This window comes from Sturnus vulgaris, chromosome 11, assembly GCF_052056855.1.
Source record: "Sturnus vulgaris isolate bStuVul1 chromosome 11, bStuVul1.hap1, whole genome shotgun sequence".
NCBI lineage: Eukaryota > Metazoa > Chordata > Aves > Passeriformes > Sturnidae > Sturnus > Sturnus vulgaris.
Genome location: NC_142253.1, coordinates 16,874,354 through 16,892,310, shown reverse-complemented (window position 1 = coordinate 16,892,310; position 17,957 = coordinate 16,874,354). Strand labels below are relative to the sequence as shown.

The following is a 17,957-nucleotide window of genomic DNA, read 5'->3' as shown; positions in this document are numbered from 1 at the left end:
CGAGGAGTGGCGGGGCCGGCAGCCCGCGGGAGGCACCCTCAGGCTCTGCACTTGTCATCGGCGGGGAGAGGCGGTGGCTGTGTGCCGGGCCGGGGCTCTCCTCCGTGGGGCTGCCCCCGGGATCCCCGTCCCACAGCCGCCGGCCTGCCCCCAGCCTTGGGCACCGGCAGAGCTCCCGGCGAGGGATCTGCCACAAAGCGTGGGCTTCCCGAGGCAGCCGGGTCCTCGATCACAAGTGCATAAATCTGCTAAGAGCTTTCAGTACAGCGATGGACTGATGGAGAAGAAAAAAAGAAAAGTCCAGGCAAAGAACAGCAAGCACTGAAAGGCGGGTGGAACCGTGCAGAGAAGTAGCAAGCCATGCTCTACGACGGGACAGACGGTCACGGGCGCTAGGGCTGCCCTTTGGCAAAGTGGCCCTCCGTGGGTCGAACATGCCACGAATTCATACGCACGGGTGGTCGGTACAGAATAGTTCTCGGGTCGCTCGGCGGCACGCTTTGCGATGGAACCCTTAGGCGCGACATTGAACTGATTAGCTATTCACAGGTCTTGTTCTGGAGTCGTGTTATTTCGTTGCATAGAACATCAGGCGGGTGAGCGGGCGGCTGCCCCCGCCACGGGGGTGTCGGCGGGGCGCTGCCAGCGTGGGGAGGCGGCGGGGCGCGGGCGAACCCCCTCCTCGGGCTGCCTCCCCCCCTGGGAATCCCCTCCTGGCAGGGCGAGTGGGCTTTGGCCGCCGGCCGCTGCGCCGGCCGTCCCCGCAAAATGGCTTGAGAAGGACTTGGATTGCACAGTAAAAGGAAGGATACTGCCGGAGGCAAAGCTCTCCTGATCTTGTTCCACGGGATTTGTGCTCTTTTGTAGCCTCCTGCACTCTATTGCTTCTACAGACGACAGCCCGTGTGCTAACTCATCGCACAAAGCAAAGAGGGAAGAGGATTTGATATAAACTTTAGAAAAACAAAACCCCGAAACCAAAAGAAAATGAACTCAAAGAAACCGAGAAAAAAAGGACCCCCCCTGACGACGCCCCGTGCCCCCCCCCCCCACCCCCGGGTGCGGATGAGGTATACACAGAAATCAAAGTGGGATGATTAAGGCTGTTCTTGAAAGAAAAGGGGTGCCCGGCGGCAGGCGCGCTGGCTGCGTGGCGAGGGCGAGCGCGGCCCTTTCAATGCTTCCAATGGCTTTGGGACACGCGCCCAGCCGGCCGCGCCGCCTGTCAGAGTCCTATGGCCTCGTATTTCGGTAGTAAAACAGTGTTAGGTCCTAGCTGACGCGCTCCGGGGCTCCCCGGCAGGGCCGGGAGCGGCCGCAGTGCAGGGGGCGCGGGGATGGCCCCGGCGGGGCAGGTGGGGTCGGGAAGGAGGAGCGGCGCCCACGGCGCCCAGCCCTCGGCTCGCGGGGGAGGAAAAACCTATGAAGAGGCCAGAGCTGGGGTTCAGAGGGAGCAACTCTGCGTATAATCTTGAGAAAGGGCCGCAGCCCAACTACAGGGCCTGACCCAGCGGTCCGGACCAGGCCCATCCCCTCGAAGCAGCTGCCGGGGCTCGCCGTGTGCCGCGCGAGAGCTGCTCGCCAGGCGTGGGGGGCACCCGCCCCGGGGCGTCCGCCGGGCCCCTGCTCGGCCGCCGTTTGGTCCAGCATCCAGGGATCGCCCTGCTTTCAAAAGCTTGAGAGAGAAAGAGAGAAAGAGAGAGAGAGAGAGAGAGAGAGAGAGATAGAGTGAGGGAGGCGTTAGTCCGAGAGCCCCGCCGCGCGGAAGGGACCCCGCCGAGCGGCAGCGCTGTCCCGAGCGAAAGAGCCCCAGAGAGCCAAGAGGCATTGCCGGCGGAGCAGCTGCCGCCGCCTCCGCCCGCCCCCGCGCTGGATGGGCTCCCGGAGCAGAGCCTGGATCGCCCAAGCCTTCCCTGGAAAGCCAGGGTCTGCACCAGCGCTGCTGAGACTGCGGAACAAGTCCAAGTCTCCACGCCTCGGCTTGGGGCCAGCACCTAGGGATGAAGATGGGGATGAGTGGCCCAGCACGAAGGGGATGGGTCCATGCTACGTCTTTCCCAGCATGAGGGCTGGGAGCGTGGCAAGTCAGGGCTCAGCAGGTGCTCGGGGGACACTGGTGCTGCTAGAACCTCAGAGATGGCACGGTGGAAGTGACTTGTGTGCAGGTGTGCCCTGAACACTCACCGTTATACTCAGAGTCTGGCGCCGCGTGCTGAATTCATTGGCTTCTTCATAGGTTTTTCCACTGCAACGACTCAAATCTCTACTCACTTCCCAAACTCCTGCAGTGGAAGGGAGGAGGAGGGTATCAGGCACGGCCAGGGCAGGGAGAGCCCAAAGCACAGTGCCCGGTGCTGGATGCACTCACCTTGTGCCGTTCTCTCACCAGAACGAAGTGAACTTCTTGCCGAAAGCTGACACCGCTGTGGGGAAGCCAGGACAGGTGTCAGTATGGCATAATGACCCTGGTCCCCCATTTCCCTGGGCCCCAAACTGTGGGAGCACTGCATCTCACTGGCTGCACCCAGTCATCCCCAAGGTGCCTGACACTGTCTCGGTGCAGAAGAGCATCACCACCCTGTCCCCAACGCGGGAGCAGCCCTCACCTTCAGTCAGTTTGCCTGCTTGTTCCGCTGCCCCCCCTGGCAGGATTTTGGAGAAGACGCTCTCTCCTTCCCCGCCAGGCTGCCCCGTGGCCATGCCCGCGGGACCACGTGGCCCAGCTGCCCTTGGACCGGCCTTGCTGTCTGCTGGGGGACAAACAAAGCCACTGTTAGCAGGGGTCAGGCCTGGCTGGGGGAGCTCAGCTGAGCTTTGGGGTGCCAGGCAGCTGGCACAAGGGGGGACAGATGGCACAGTGCCACTGGGGCTCACTGACCTGCTGCTCCCAGGGGCTGTGCTGATGGCGCTCTCCCTGGCTGTTGTGGCACTTTTGCTGCAGGTTTGGACGTGTCTGTTGGCTCCGCTTTTGTCTGGAAAGGGGAAAACATCTCTCAAGGCTCACCCTCCCAGTAGAGCACCTGCCAGGGGTGGCCCAGGCCAGGAGGTGACACTGAAACCCCCAAACACTGCTCTGCAACCCCAAAAGAGGCAGCAAGGGATCCAGGACATAGTGATGTCCCCTCCTGGGCCCCCTCAGAGGGGGATGGCAGCTTCCATAGCACCCAGGGGTGTCTGTAGTAGGTGTGCGAGTGGGATACACTTTACTCCATGGCTCCCATTCCAAACCCTTCCCCTGCCAGCCCCCAGCCACAGTCAGCTGTGCCGATTCCAGGCAGAGTTGTGGGATCAGGATGCAGGCTAGCCAGCTAAGCCTGTACTTACTGCCGGTGCTGGGTGTCCACCCGGCTGTGCATGGAGTGTGGTTGGTGCCTTCCCTGCTGCCTGGGCCGGCCCTGGCTGCTGCTGCGGTGGCCGGGATGAGGCAGGTCCTGGCGTCCTGCCCCTGGTCTCAGGCTGTGCCGAGCTTGCTGGCTGGGCAGCCTGGCGTGCTGCTGGCTGCTGCCGCGCTGCCGGCTGCCCTGCCTGCTGCTGCCTGGCTGCCGGCTGCTGTGGGTGCGTGAGGGGCTCCGGCTTCGGCGCTGGCGTGGCTGATCCATGCGGCTGAGAAGGTTTCTGTGCCTTGGGGGTCTCAGCGCCATGGTGGTGAGCAGCGGGGCGGGATGACGGGGCGTAATCAGCGGAGCTGGGGCCGTAAGGCGCGCGGGATTCAGGCTGCTGCGCCTTCTTGGGGCCGGCTGAAGGCCCGTGACCACGGGGCTCATGGCGGCCAGATTCTCGCGGGTGCTGCTTTGATGAGCGGCGTGGGGGCTCGTCGCTGGTGTGCCGGGAGGAGCCAGCATGGCGATCGTACTCCCTGTGGTGCCGGTGCTCGCGGTGCTGGGGGTAGTCGTCGTGCTGCCATGGGTCTTCATCGGGGGGCTCGTCATAATCGTGGTAGGTGTGCTTAACTGGGGGTCTCTTCTGCGAGGAAGAGTGGCCACTGTAGTGCCTGACCCTCTCTGCCCGCGCCTCCCTGGGCTTATCAAACCAGTCTGTCTCCTCCTGACCCAAATGATAGGCTTCGGAAACCAAAAACAAACCACAGTCAATCTCTCGCTCGAGGCTGCGCGGGCGGAAGCCATGCAATGAAGTGGGAGGGGCAAGCAGCGGGCACGCGCGCAGGGGACAGCACGTGCCGGTGGGGACGGGACACCGTGCAGGACCGGCTAACACCGAACGCCCAGGGCAGGGGGAGGAAGGCACGTGTCAAGCAAACTGAGGCGGTGAGAGTGTCTCTGCGTACGAGCAGACGGGCATGCTCCGGGGAAGTGCCATGCTCTGGGGTGGTCACCACGGGGAGCTGTTACCTTCGCTGTCCGAGACAACGCAATGGGCATCATCCATGCCGTAGCCCTCCTCGTGCTTGTACGAGTGACTCCTTGGCACATCTTTGATGTGCTTTTGCACATCAGGCAACGAGTGGCTGGAGCAGAACTGGGAGCAGGGGTCCCCCACTGACTGGGGGCCCGGCCCTCCCGCAGTGCGTGACCCCCCCATTGACTTCCCCATGGGGCTGACGGGGCTTTCCTCCTCCGAGGGCTGCGAGCGCATGGGCGCCCGCCCACGGCTCTGGCTCATGCTGAGGGATGAGGGCTTGGAGCTGACTTTCTGGGAGCGCTCCATGCTCTCCCGCTCATAGGACTTGCTCCGGCTGCCCATCTCCCGGCTGGAGGACTTTTCCACTCCATAGCCGGAGGAGCGGGTTCTGCTGCTGGAAGAGTAGACTCGCTCCTCCTCATCCACCAGATCCCGGCTGGAGACACCATAGTACTTCTGCTGCTCATAGACGTTCTTCTTCAGGCCATAGGTGATCTCATCCTGCAGCTTTTTGGCCCTGGAGGCCACATTGCTGCTGCCAATCGAGGTGGTTGTTGAGTAGGAGGCCAGGTCTGACTCCACATCTTTGGCTTCTTCAATGGGGGAGAACTTGGAGATCTTCTGCTCCATGCCCTGTTTCCTGTGCTTGCTGCGCTTGGAGGAGATGACGGCAGGTGCCAGGTTCTTGGATGAATGCTTCGTTAGTGGTGTGCCAGAGCTGTGCTTGTCCATCCGTGAGGAGTGCCGGTACTCACTGTCCCCATAGTAGTAGCTCGAGCTGGAGGAGCTCCCGGACACCCTGCCATTGCTTTCTGTGCCTCGGTAGTAGCTGTTCTTTCCACGATGGTCAGGGCCATGGTGATCATAGATGTCCTCCTCAGACTCCTCCTCGGCTTTGGTGTAGCAACAGGGACGGCTGGAGCCTTCAGTGTCCCCTAGATCACTCTTCTCTCTGCTGTGGCGGCTATCAGTGCTTGTGCCCACCGGCTCTGCTTTCTGCCCGTCCACTGCTGGACTCTCCTTGGTGAGCTCGCTGATGTCCTCGATCATCACATAGTTACGGGGGATGTTCTGCTCCAGACTGGTGTAGAGGGACTCGGAAGAGTAGCTAGCTGAGGGGCCTGGTGTCGTGCTGGTTCTCTCAGCTGGCCGGGTCTCAGGTGCCTTGTACTGCTCGTAGCCACCGCTCGCCGGTGCAGTGCTGAAGGTGACGTCAGGCACGGCAGAGGAGCTGGTGGCCGCACCGATGACCTCGTAGTTAGTGGGGATCTTCTGTTCTAGGTCAGCCAGAGAGGTCTGCCGTGGTTTCTGGTGCCCGCCAGCCATGTCTGCCGGGCTCTGGTAGAGGGTGGGCTGTGCTGCCGGCACGGTGGCTGCCCCAGCAAAGGCGCTCGGGGCTTGGTAGGGGTGTTGGGGCTGGAAGCCTGGCTGGGCTGGGGTGCCCAGTTCTGGGTATGCGGTGCCGGGGGCCGAGAAGCCACCGGGCGAGGTGAAGGTGGGTAGTGGAGCTGCCGGCAAGCCATCCTGGGAGGTGCTGGCTGTGGGATACTGGGGGTGCTGCAGGCGTGGTGGCGGGAAGGCAGCGGGGCCCTGCGGGGCAGGGTACGGGTAGGCGCCATAGGAGGCGGCGGTGTAGTCGGGGTACTGCCCGGCAGGGCGCAGGCCGGCGCTGTCGTAGGCGGCAAGGCGCAGGCTGTGCAGCTCGCTGTCGGACAGGTAGTCACGGCGATCCCCGGGGTAGCGCAGGTAGGGGTGGTCCCGCCCACCAACCCGATCCTTCAGCAGCGACTCCTTGCGCTGGGTGATGCCGAGCTCCAGGTACTTCAGCTTTGCATCGATCTCCTTCTCCTCCTCGTCCAACTCCGCCTGCTTCTTCCTCAGCTTGGTGGCCTCGTGTTCCACCAGCCTCAGGTCACGGTCTAGCTCCTTCAGCAGGCTGGCCTTGGTGACAGGCGCGGTGGCCTTGGGAGCCAGGCTGCTCAGGTAGAGCTGGGAGGCAGCTGGGCTCGCCAGGGGGACATGGGGCTCCTCAGGTGGTGGGCTGGGCAGTGTCCGCTTCACCTTGCGTGCCAGCGAGCTTGACTGCAGCCCCCCCACCTGCAAAGCCAAGGGACATCTGGTCAGGGGGGGCAGGTGGGTGTCCCCCCCACGTCCCACTCCCAGCATTGCAGTGGTCCTCCCGTGCCCTAGGCGCTGGGGTGAGGCATCCCGCTGTGCACGTGTTCCCCCATGCACTGAGAAAGCAGCGTTTATGTAAAACCGCAATAAATAGGATGGAAGTAACAGGCAGGGCGCTTTCCACGAGTAATTACCGGGGGTGGCAGCCGGCCAAGCACTGAGCTGGCCACGTGCATACCCTCTGCTGCAAAAAATGCTTTCTGACCGTGGGCACTTGGCAGAGTGACTCGGGAGACTGCTGGTGGGTGCTGCTGCCCCAGGAATTGCCCTGGGACTTCCTGGCTGGGGACTCGACTGCCCAAGGCAACCTTGGTAAACCACCACAATCCTAAATGGAGCCATGCATGGCTCCTCAAGAGAGAAAGGGGACCCATCTAGAGCAGGGGACAGCCCTGATGCTGCCAACTCGCAGCATCTCCTGCCTGCTGAAAGGCTCATGCAGCCAATGGACCTCCAGGGCCTCCCTCCAGCTGCTGGTATTGGCATGCACGTCTGTGCCTGCTAGCTGCCATGAGCCACTGCGGGGAGCTGGCCTTTTGAAATATTAATTGTCACAGTGCTAATGAAACTGAAACATCCCGAGGTGCCTCCTGGGGCTGTTCCCTGCGGGTAAGGTTGTCCCCTGTGGTGACCTACCTGCGAGCTGGGGAGCAGCGGGTGTTGGTAGAGGGAGAACCTGTCCTTGCCAGCCTCCTCAGAGGTGGGGCTGATGGGCTTGGGGTCAGACAGGGAGCGCTGCATGGTCTTGATGGGGCGTGGCAGCGTCTGCTGGCGCTGGGCTAAGTCGGTGGTGAAGTGCTTCTGTGGGGGGACGTGGGCCTTGTTCAGCCGCTCGCTGGTGGCAAAGGAGGACTCCAGGAGGCGATGGGGGGACAAGGGGGAGACGGGTGAGTAGAGGACCTGGGGAGAGCGGGGTGGCTGCCGGGTCACCAGCTGGGAGAGGGATTCAGCCGGCAGATGGGACTGGTAGCCGATTTCCAGAGGATCTGGCTTCTTCTTCTCAAACTTGCCCAGGGTCTGCTGCCGGACAGTGTGGGGGTCCAGGGGGCCTGTGCTTACTATTTGGAGGTTGGTGGAGTAGGGCGGGATGGTGGTGGGCACTGTCAGCTGGGGGACCACGACGCCAGGTTGGGGAGCCGGCTCTGGTTCTGTCTGGCAGGCCAGGCTCTCACCCCGCTGCGTCTTCTCTGGGGCTGAGATGTACTTGACAATCTCCACTCGGGGATCGTGGGTGGTGATGTGAATAGAGGGGGAGACGCGGAGGAGTTGGTCCGGCTCTGTTTGCACCGAGCAGTCGCTGATGGTCTGGATACCCACGCTGGCTGTGCGGGTTGCCCCATCTGTCTTGCCCTCAGTGCTGGCCTCAGAGTGCCGCGATGCCCTGGAACGCCGGCGGCGCACAGGCTGCTCCCACTCCCCGCTGTCCTCCTCGTCCGTCTGCACGCTGCAGTCAGCGCTGCGCCGCGTCCGCCGCCGCCGCGACAGCATGAACCGCTCCTCACCATCCTCCTCATCCGTCTGCACGCTGCTGTCTGCCATCTTCCGTGCCGCAAAGGTCTCCTTCTCGTAGGCATCCCTCAGCCGTGGCATCGAGTTCCTCTTCTTGATGCCCCGGCTGGGCTCCCAGGACTCCTCAACTTGAAGTGACATGTCCGAGGCCGAGCTGCTGAGTGGCCGCTGTGGCATGGGGTAGCGGGGACCGGCGGGCCCCTCTGGGGGTGTCTGGCCTTGCGGGGGCCATGCCTGCCCATTGTGCGGCAGCACCCGCGGCGCCTCAGCGGGCCCCTCGGGTGGGCGGGCAGCGGGCTCCACGGGGGTGGGGAAGATGGTCTTCTGCCGCTTCTGCTCTTCCAGTTGCTGCTGCAGCTGGTGCTGGAGCTGGTGGATGTGCTCCAGCTGGAGGCGCTGCTGGGCGAGCTGCTCCCGTTGCAGCGCCAGCTGCGCGTGTCGCTCCTCCTGCTGCTGCTGCAGCACCTGCTGCTTGATGCACTGCAGCTCCTGTAGCTCCCGCTGCACCAGCAGCTGCTCCTTCTCCCGATGCCGCTGCAGCTCTGCGCGCTCCCGCTCCAGCTCCTCCTGCAGCCGCAGCTGCCGCAGCTTCTCCAGCTCCACACGCTCCCGCTCCAGCTGCAGCACGTGCTCCTGCTGCTTGCGCTGACGCTCCTCTTCCCGCTCCCGCTCCTCCCGCTGAGCTCCATCCAGTGGTGGCTTGGGCGCCGCTGGCACTGGCCCACTCTCCTTGGGGGCTGCTGGTGCTACTGGTGCCTCTGCACGGGGGGCAGCTGGTGGCGGTTCTGCTCTCTGCAAACTACTGGCAGGTGCGGCGGGGGCAGCGGGGGCAGGAGGCGCTTTGGCAGCGGGAGCAGCACCCACCACTGCCGGTGCTGTGCTGGCGACTGGCTTCCCCAGGTAGACGGGTGTCTCCATCATCGAGGCTGCTGGGGCCGGCCGGCTTGGGGCCGGGAAGCGGTAGAGGCCCTGTGCTGCAAGCGGGACACGGGGGGTGACAACTGGCAGCCTGGCCAAGCTGGCCAGTGGGACTGCTGCCACACCGCCTGGGCCATAGGGTCTATACAGCCCACGCAGCATGGGCCGCAGCACTGAGGCCGGCTGGGTGGTGATGGGCAGCGTGGAGGCGATGGGGGTGTTGATGGTGGAGTAGATCATGCCGTCGGCAGCCCGCACAGTTGCGGTGGAAGGAAGCATTTGCCGGATGGTGCCCAGGCGGACACCGGGAACGTTGTACTGTGCCAGGTTGCTGAAGCCCTGCCGTCCTTCAGGGAAGGTGGGGTTGTACATCCCACTGGGTTTGGGGGGTACAGGGCCCTGCTGCTGAGCTGCCAGACCCCCTGTGCCCCCCTGCCCAGTGCTGGGGCCATAAGGCAGCACATCAGGGCCGTTGGCATGCCGGCCCCCATACTGGTCCATGGAGTTGAGAGCAGCACACATGCGGCTGATCTCACGCGCCGTGGTGGCACTGTAGTGGGCCAGGCTGGACTCCTGGAAGCTGGCCAGGTCCCCTCGGTGTGAGAAACGGTAGTCAGAGTAGATGTTGGAGGCTGAGCTGTACCTCCGCATGGGGAAGGGGTGGCTCAGCAGCTCTCCTGGTTGGCGGAGGTCAGAAAAAGAGCCGTACTGTAGCCCCTGGCCCAGGTAACCCCCCTCGGCAAAGCCTACACTGTAGGAATGCTTCATGGTGCTGAGGTCCACAGCAGCGTCACCTGCCGGGGCTGGGAAGGGCTGGTCCCCCTTTGTGTGGTAGTAGCTCATCCCAATTTCGGAGAGGTTCGTGTCTGACATGGAGGAGTAGAGACGTCCAAAGGCGCTGGCTGGGTAAAACTTCTGCTCCTCGTAGAGCGCAGGTGCTGGGGCTGGCTGCTCCCGGTAAGGGAAGGTCTCTGGCAGCTCTGGCTCTCTGCTGCCATACATTGGTCCACCAGCTTTCCGACCAGGCACCACTGCTGCCTCCCCGGTTTTCTTCTCTGGCATCTTGGAGGTGGGGTTGAAAGCACCCGTGCAGCTGCCACCGAAGGGGAACTTGTAGACCATGTCACAGCAGGCCACCTGGCTCTCTGGCTTCACGCCTGTGAGGTCCAGGACGTTGGCTGGCACCTCCTCCTTCAGCACTTTGGTCACTGGGCCAGTCGCTGCCTCCTCCATATGCACCATCATCACCTGGGATTTCTTGCCACCCATGGCAAGGAGAGGGCTCTGGCTCTTCAGCTCCACTGGCACTGCTCGGTAGACCTCTGATCCTGGGTCTGGTGGGAAGGACTGTGGGAGGCCACTGGCATTCTGGGCCCCACCGGTCTGTGTGAGGAGCACATCCTTCTTCGTCATCTGTCCTGGCATGCCGTACCTTGCAAATTTGGTCTGGGGGGCAGCAGTGGGCTCGGGCTTGCCACTGGCTCTGACAGTGGCTGTCTGGACACCCTGCTCCACCTGCTTCACCTGTGCCAAGCACACTGGGCTCCCGGTCCCCTGCCCGAAATCCACACGGCTCTGGAAAGGGTCTCCATAGACCACAGGTTGCTTGGACTGCGAGAGAATCATGGGAGAGGAGATGGCCAGGCTGGCAGTGCTGGCTGCCGCGATGATAGCATGGGGCTGCTCCTGGGCATTGAGGTTGATGATCAAGGGCTGGATGGCCGTGGACTGCCGGTTGGGGATATGGTCCAGGGTCAGGCAGTACTTCCTGGCCTCGGTGGCCAAGGACGTGAGATCCATGCCTTGGTCTGTTATGATGATGGGGGCAGACTTCAACGCGGTCCGTAAGTCCACAGCATTGCTGCTTGGCACCTTGGGCCCTGGCTCCACCCGGGATGTGCCGGGGATGGAGGAGATGCGGCAGAGGGAGATGTTTTCTGCAGGGAGTGCTCCCCAGCTGTACAGTCCTGTGATGCCATCAGCAGCTGAAGTCACGGCAGGTACTTTCTGGGCGTGGTCCTTCACTGGCTGTGCCCTGATGTAGGCACCTGTCGGCTGCTCTGGCTCCGGTGTCTGGGTATAACCATGTGCCAGCAGCTGCCGGCTTGGCCTGGTGGGGGACGAAGTGGGAGACGTCAATGCTCCAGAGCTGACTGGCTTGGTTTGGCTGGCTGCATCGGCCGCCAGTGTGATCACCATGAAGGGGGAGTCCTGTGAGGAGGCCTGACGGGTCAGACGTGGCGAGCCTGCCTGGTGAGGTGTCTGCGTCCCCTGTGCCACCATGGGAGAAGAGGTGTCTGGGCCAGCAGCAGCAGGACCCTCATAGGAGAGGACTGGGCTCTGTGTCTGCGTGGAAAACTCTGCTGTAGCCTTTGTGGTGCGGGTGGGACTCTGTGTGGGTGAGGTGGGTGAGAGCGGAGGGCTGGAGCTCTTGAAGAAGGTGTATGTCTTGGGCAGTGTGGGCTTGCTGTCACTCGTGGCTGGGATCTTCTCCCTGGCTGTCTGCACGCTGATCTCCACTGTCCTGGTTCTGGTGGTGTCCTCAGTCTGTGAGCCATAGCTGACAGTGCTCTTTGATGGAGTGTAACTTCTCCCAGCTATGGATGGGGCCTCCGGACTTGGTGAGCTGTAGCTCTGCAGTGCAATCCCAGGGCTGCCTGCTGCTGTTGTCACCGTGCTGGTGCCTTTGCTGTAAGCATAAGGAGTTGTGGTAGCCTTGGATACTGGGCTGGGTGCTGCCGCAGCGCTCTGGAGCTTGGCTAGGTCTTGTCCCTCTTTTGCAAAATGCTGAGTGACCCGGACATCAGGAATAATCTTGCCAGTGCTGCTGTCGGAGCTGGTGAAGGAGACAGGAGCAGAGAGCTGTGTGGGGCTTGTGCCAGGGGTGAGTGGGCCGCCATTCTGCTTCAGCAGGTCAGCGTAGGCGCTCTCAGCATTGAGGAAGCGCTTCTCCTGGTACGCCTCCTCCTGTCCCTTCACCTTCTCACCCTTGAAGGCCAGGTCAAAGGAAGAGGACTGGTGCATCCTGGAGATGCTCTGCGAGGTCTGCAGGATCTCCTCGTATACCGCTCCTGCCTTTGGCAGGGCGCTGGGATAGTCGGGCTGGGAAGGGCGCGTGAGGCTGCCATCATACCGGTATTCCTCGCCATACTGGTAGTCAAAGCCATTCTGGTCCTCAGTACTGCGGTAGCCAACCTGCTGGTAGGTGCTGCTGGAGGAAAAGGCAGGCTGGGCCTGCTGGACCTGCTGCTTCTGCATCATCTCTGCCTTCCTCATCATCTCCTCATAGGCTTCCTCGGCGCTTTTCAGGGGCTTGCTGACGGGCTGGCTGGCACCACTCTCCACCTTCTCTGTCGGGGAATACAGTGACATGAAAGTGGGCAGGTTGTATTCGCTGCCAGACTTGTACAGCTTGGAGGCCACAGCATCAAAGCTCTCTGCTTCTGAGTCAATGGAAGGCGAGTACTCAGAGCAGGAGGAGCGGTGCAGCTCCTCCATCTCCGCCGCCTGTCGCAGCTCCTCTGTGGGGGAGGCGTCCTCGATGGGCGAGAGATTGCTGGGGGGGGTTTTGGAGCGCTCCCTCCTCCGCTGGGCCCTCAGCTCCTCCTTGTCACGCTTGGTCTTGCGTGCTGTGCTCCGGATGCGCTGCTGCTCCACCTCCCGCATCTTCTCCTGTTCCCGGAGGAGCTCCTCTTCCTCCCGCATCTCCTCCTCCTCAGATGAATCCTCAATGGTGGGCAACAAGGGGCCGTGTGAGCGATGCCGAGCCTTCCTCTGCTGCTTCACCTCCTCCAGCCGCTGCCGGCGGCTGGGGCTGCTGTCGCTGTCCTCCTCTAGCGAGGAGATGGAGGTGGGTGAGGTGCCTGAGGTGTAGCTGGGCGTTGTGGCTGGCAGGGTGGAGGAGTACTCACCCCGTGAGCGCTCCTCGGGGGAGCCTGTCAGGCTCTCCATCTCCAGCTCGGGCTCCCGGTCCACACTGGTATCTGGCTCCTGGCCAATCTCCATCTCCCGGCCATAGCCAGTTGTGCTGTTCAACTCGATGGTCTTGAATCGTCGCAGCCCACCTTGGGCCGTGCTCAAGTCATCACCCTCCACTGCCTCCACCTCCTTGCTGTCCTCTGTGTACATGCTGGTGGCACCATGTGGCAGGCGCCGCTTGGCCGACGCTGGCTCTTTGCCCTTCTCTGCCTCGGTCTTCTGCCCAGCTTTGGGGATGCTGTACTTGGTGCGCCCGTAGCCTTCCTCCTCCTCCTCGAGGTTGTCCTCCTCAGCACTCATCTCCAGGATCTGTCTCCGCATGAACTCCTCATCGGTTACATCTGCCTCCTGGCCCTTGGTCCGTGGGGGCACTGGGGAGAAGCCCCCCTCGCTGCTGTCCTCCACATAGTCATGTCGCAGCTTGCTGCCAAACTCATCTGAGGACTCTGCGCTCTCCCGACGCTCCCGTTGGTTATCCCACTCCTCATCCTCCTCCAGGATGTCCTCCAGCTCCTCGTCTGAGTCAAAGGCTTCAGGAGTGATGGAGAGGTACCGTGGCCGCTGCTGTTGCCGGTCCTCCTGTGGCTCTGTGCGGCTCTTGCTGCGCTCAGGGGACTCTGTGGGTGCGCCCCGGCCTTCCAGGAGAGGCCGCATGCTGCTCTCCAGCTTGGTGAGCTCGGAGGGGCTGGGGGGGCTCTGCCCAGCCAGTCCAGTGCTGCTCAGCTTCTCCTCTTCCTGCTGCACCAGGCCCGTGATCTCGCTCTGTGAGCTGGAGATGCCATCGGAGGAGTAGCCGGTGTCGCTGAGGCTCTGGGGGCTGCGGGACAGGTCTGGGGGGTAAGGCTTGCTGCTGTCCTGCAGGCAAGGGAGAACACAGCATCAGAGCTCCTGCTCCTACTTCCCCCCAAACTCCTAAGGAGCACACAGAAAGTCTGGGCACCTCTGGGAGCCAGCCCAGAGCAAAAGCTGGGGGCTGCCCTGTGTTCCCCAATTCAGTGGCACGTAGCAACTTGTCTGTGCTAACAAAGGCAGGTGAGAGGGTGTGCTGCAAGCAGGGGATGGTACAGCAAATGGCCCCAGGCGTAAAGACAATGGGGTATTAATAAATACGTTTGAAAAACTGGGCTTCCAGCCCTCAAGGCACCCTTCAGAAGCTGGGATCCTTGCTAGATGGCAGCAGAAATAAACAACCCCCATTAATTGCCTTGACAATTAGGCAGCGTGGGGGTCAAGTCTCTGAGCCACGGGGACTGTGCCATCACACCCAGCCCCAGTGCTACTGGCAGGACCTGTCACCCTGCCAGCACAGAGGCACCACAGGCCACTTGATTTTGGGGCCACAAGGAGCCTCTTCTCTGGGGGCTGCACAGCAGTGAGGAAGGCAGCCATTCCCTCCCAGCTGGTGGGGATGTGGTAGAAGGGCTCCCCATGGGGGCTCTGCTAGGATGTTTGCTTGTGGGGAAACACCATCCCAAAGCAGATAAATGTTTCCCCAAATTTTTTTTAATTTTAGAAAAGGTAGGATGAAGAGCTTGAAAAACACCCACTGCAGCAACATGGAATCCTGGAAAAGTAGTTTTTCATTTGACAACAGATCTCAACTACCCTTATATTATTTTGAAAGAAATCCAAAGGCTAGACATGACCTGAACTATTGCATTTTGCCCGAACTGATGTAATCCTAATAAAAAGAAGGTAAATGCTGCGATGGAACCTGTGAAGGTCCTTCCCCATTTGTGGGCACAGCTCAGTACCACGCCAGTCTGGGGCAGGGTGTGGTGCCCAGGGATGCTCAGAGCTGGATGCATCCTAAAAGCTCACCTCCTGCTCCTTTGCCCGCGGTGCCTCGGGGAGTGCCTGGCTCTCCTTGCTCTCCGCCTCTGGTTTGGGGGTCATGCTCTTTCCCCTTGGAGCAATGCTCTCAGGAGCTCTGGAAGGCTCCAGGGCAGCTTTGGGCAGGGGCTTTTCCTCTGCCGGCACCGGGGGCTTCTTTTCTGCTGGCGCTGGGGGCTTCTTCTCCGCTGGGGCAGGGCTCGGGGTCCTGCTCTGCTCAGCAGCCCGGAGGCTCCTGGCAGGCGAGGGTTGCTGCTCGGGGGGTGCCGCTGGCTCGGCGGGCACGGGTGCCGGCGTGGGCGCTCTCTGCTGCTGGCCGGCGGTGGGTGGCTGGTGCCGTGGGGAGCCCGTGGGTGGCGGCTTTGCGGTAGGCAGTGGCATCGGGGCAGGGTCGCCGAGGCTGCCTTCGAGCAGCCGCTGAGTTTGGCAGTTCAAGCACAGCCATTCGTTCTTCTGCAAGAGAATGGAAGGAAAAGTCCTGTTGAAATTCTGGGAGCTTCACCCCAGCAGGGATCTCCCGGAGGAGCGCTGCTGCTGGGACACCTGGAGATGGTGCAGAGGACTCGGCCCACCCAGACCAAATAACCAGCTATGGAGGGGCACGCAGCGTCATAGCTGCACCCTGCAAACCATCCACATCCAGCTTCAACCCATTCATACCCTTGTCCAGAACCCAGAGATGTCCAGCCAGAGGTACCATGGTTGCGGCACAGGGATTGCACACTCTCCCCCACAATCCCTCAGCATCACCAGCTCTTTCATTCTTCAGCCTTCTGGTATTTCAGTTTTAAGCGAAATTAAACAATCAAAGGCAGATTACTACCGTAGCTTAACACTTCTCAGCTCCGTACAGCTCCTCTCTCACTCCGATTTGTTTTCTTTGATACAATAAAGGTTTAATAGCATAATCATAACGCTTACGGCTCTTTTTTTCTAGGTTAACAAAAATAGTGGGTACACAAGTATGCCAGAATTTCCCAAAGATATTACCCAAAGTACATGCTGTGCAGGAAAAGAACAAGACAATCTCGTCTAGTGAAATTCTCAGCAAGAGCTGTCGTTTTATGGCCTGGAAAAAGCAGAGGCAAGCGGGGCTGTGAGTGGCAGAGAGCCCGCAGGGCTAAGGCAGGGGCTCTGCATTAAGAGATCAGAAGCACTTTCCTCCCCTGGGTCGCCCAAGGGCTATTTTTACCCACCCAGGAATGCCCAGGAATAGGGGCCTGACATTTCCTTCCCTTTAGATGTTTCAAATGTTTCAGCATCTTAAATCTTTCCAGTTTTGCTGCTAACAGCACAATATGCTTCAGGTTCTTTTCCCAGACTTTTCCTTTGCTGATCCATGGTTCCCAAAGCTCAGGATGGCCAACCTCAAGGGGTGGCTGGCCCTGAGGAGCTGTCATGCTGTCAGAGAGGTGGTCTTGGTCTTCAGCTGGACCAGCCTGGGGGCATGGCTGTGAGCCAGCTGTGTCTCCTGGGGCCCCAGAGGCGATGGTCTGCCTGGAGAAAATGAGGTTCATCAAAATGACGTTGAGGAAAAAGCCTCAGGTTGCGCTAGGAGAGGTTTACATTGAATATTTGGAAAAATTTCTTCACCAAAAGGGTTGTCAAGCACTGGAACAGGCTGCCCAGGGAAGCAGTGGAGTCACAATCCCTAAAGGGATTTAAAGGACGTGTAGATGTGGTGCTTAGGGACAGAGTTTAGTGGTGGGTTTGGCAGTACTAGAGTGTTGGACTCCATGATCTTAAGGGTTTTTCCCAACCTGAAAAATTCCATGATTCTAATCTATGACTCTAAATCCCATACCTCTGCGATAGCAGCACTCTGATAGCCTTGTTATCTGCATCCCAGGAGTCTCCAGGTTATGATGAGGTGCTGGAGATGCCTTGCAGCTGGTGGTGGCCAGGAGCAGCAGGGATTTCTCACGGATACTTCTTCATTCCTGCAGCAATTCAGCCCAGGAGCAGCCATCCAGCCTCATGCTCTCCAGGGAGCAGAGGGGCAGGAGGGCTGCTCCTGCAGGAAAGGGGCAGGTGTAAAACATCCTCCCACACCCAGCACCCTGCAGCAGCCTCTGCTCTTTACACAAACATCTTAAGAATACATTAGGGCTTTGGAGGGCCTTTAAAAAATCCCTTTCAGCACAGTAATATTTAATTACTGCTTAATCAAAGAGAAAGTCTAATTAAGGGACAAGTGCAGCCTATTGTATCTTAATGATTGCATTTGTCTTCTTTTATTTCAGAACTCGTTCCCGTGCCTCTGAATCAGATCTGCTCGCCCCACTCTGCTGTGTAATTATTCCAGACCGCAGAAGGAAATGTGATTGTGTGACACAAATTGAAACCATGCCTCATGGAAATATGCGACCTTTCATTTCTTGTTCAGGAATCCCATTTTTCTTTGCCAGCTCCCTCCCTGATGCAGACAGTGAGTGGAGGGCATGATGCACAGGGGATGGGTGGGATGTGCTCAGCCCAGCTCCTGCCCATAGCTGTCTGCCACACCATCACACCAGCTCTCAGCATGGTCCTGAAGGAGCTGGAGGAGAACAGCTTGCCTTGAACTGCCTCACTCAGATCCTTTACACCCTCCCTGAATGGGGCATTGTATATCCTCACGGTCCCAACCTGACAGACTTTGGTGACTGGGGAGCTCTGCATATGTGATGAGCACAACTGCTTTTGCACTTCCAGGGAAAAATTCAAGCCCAGAAAGACCATGGAAGGCCAACAGTGGCCACCAGTGGGTACCAAGTGCAGATGCTGAGTGCCAAACAGGTTCCATTCAAGGAGCCCGTGAAGAGGCAGGTGTCCCTGCTGGTGTGATGTCATCAGCACGAGGCTTAGGGCTCCTCCACAACCAGACAAGCACAGTACTAATCTATTCCATGGGGATGCCCATCCCTGGAAGTGTTCATGATCAGGCTGGATGGGGCTTTTAGCAACCTGGTCTAGTGGAAGGTGACCCTGCCCATGGCAGAGGGGTTGGAATGAGATGAAAGTCCCTTCTAACCCAAATCATTCTACGATTCTATGATCTGATGTCCCTGCAGATTGGTCTGAGGCTCCTTCCTGAGGTTCCTCCCAGCTGTGGCTCTGCAGCCATTCCTCTTGGCAGCTGCCCCAGTTTGAGCAGCTCACCCTGCCATCCTGCTCTTGTAGATGTGACAGCTTGACTCTTC

General features: G+C 60.4%; 1 protein-coding gene across 2 annotated transcripts in view; it reads right to left on the bottom strand.

Moving 5' to 3' along the window:
* Window positions 1-1,438: 1,438 nt before the first annotated feature.
* Window positions 1,439-17,957, bottom strand: part of BSN (bassoon presynaptic cytomatrix protein) — a 65,585-nt gene continuing 49,066 nt past the window's right edge. The window contains exons 3-11 of one of the 2 annotated variants that reach the window (XM_088171633.1): window positions 14,764-15,228; window positions 7,174-13,797; window positions 4,350-6,456; window positions 3,325-4,061; window positions 2,879-2,972; window positions 2,607-2,750; window positions 2,369-2,423; window positions 2,185-2,282; window positions 1,439-1,675 (exon numbers count right to left, since the gene is read on the bottom strand). In XM_088171633.1, the coding sequence (XP_088027759.1) occupies window positions 2,383-2,423; window positions 2,607-2,750; window positions 2,879-2,972; window positions 3,325-4,061; window positions 4,350-6,456; window positions 7,174-13,797; window positions 14,764-15,228 (10,212 nt within the window). In that variant the 3' untranslated portion in view covers window positions 1,439-1,675; window positions 2,185-2,282; window positions 2,369-2,382. The remainder of the gene's footprint in view (window positions 1,676-2,184; window positions 2,283-2,368; window positions 2,424-2,606; window positions 2,751-2,878; window positions 2,973-3,324; window positions 4,062-4,349; window positions 6,457-7,173; window positions 13,798-14,763; window positions 15,229-17,957) is intronic. The other variant, XM_014869571.2, reaches the window with a different exon arrangement.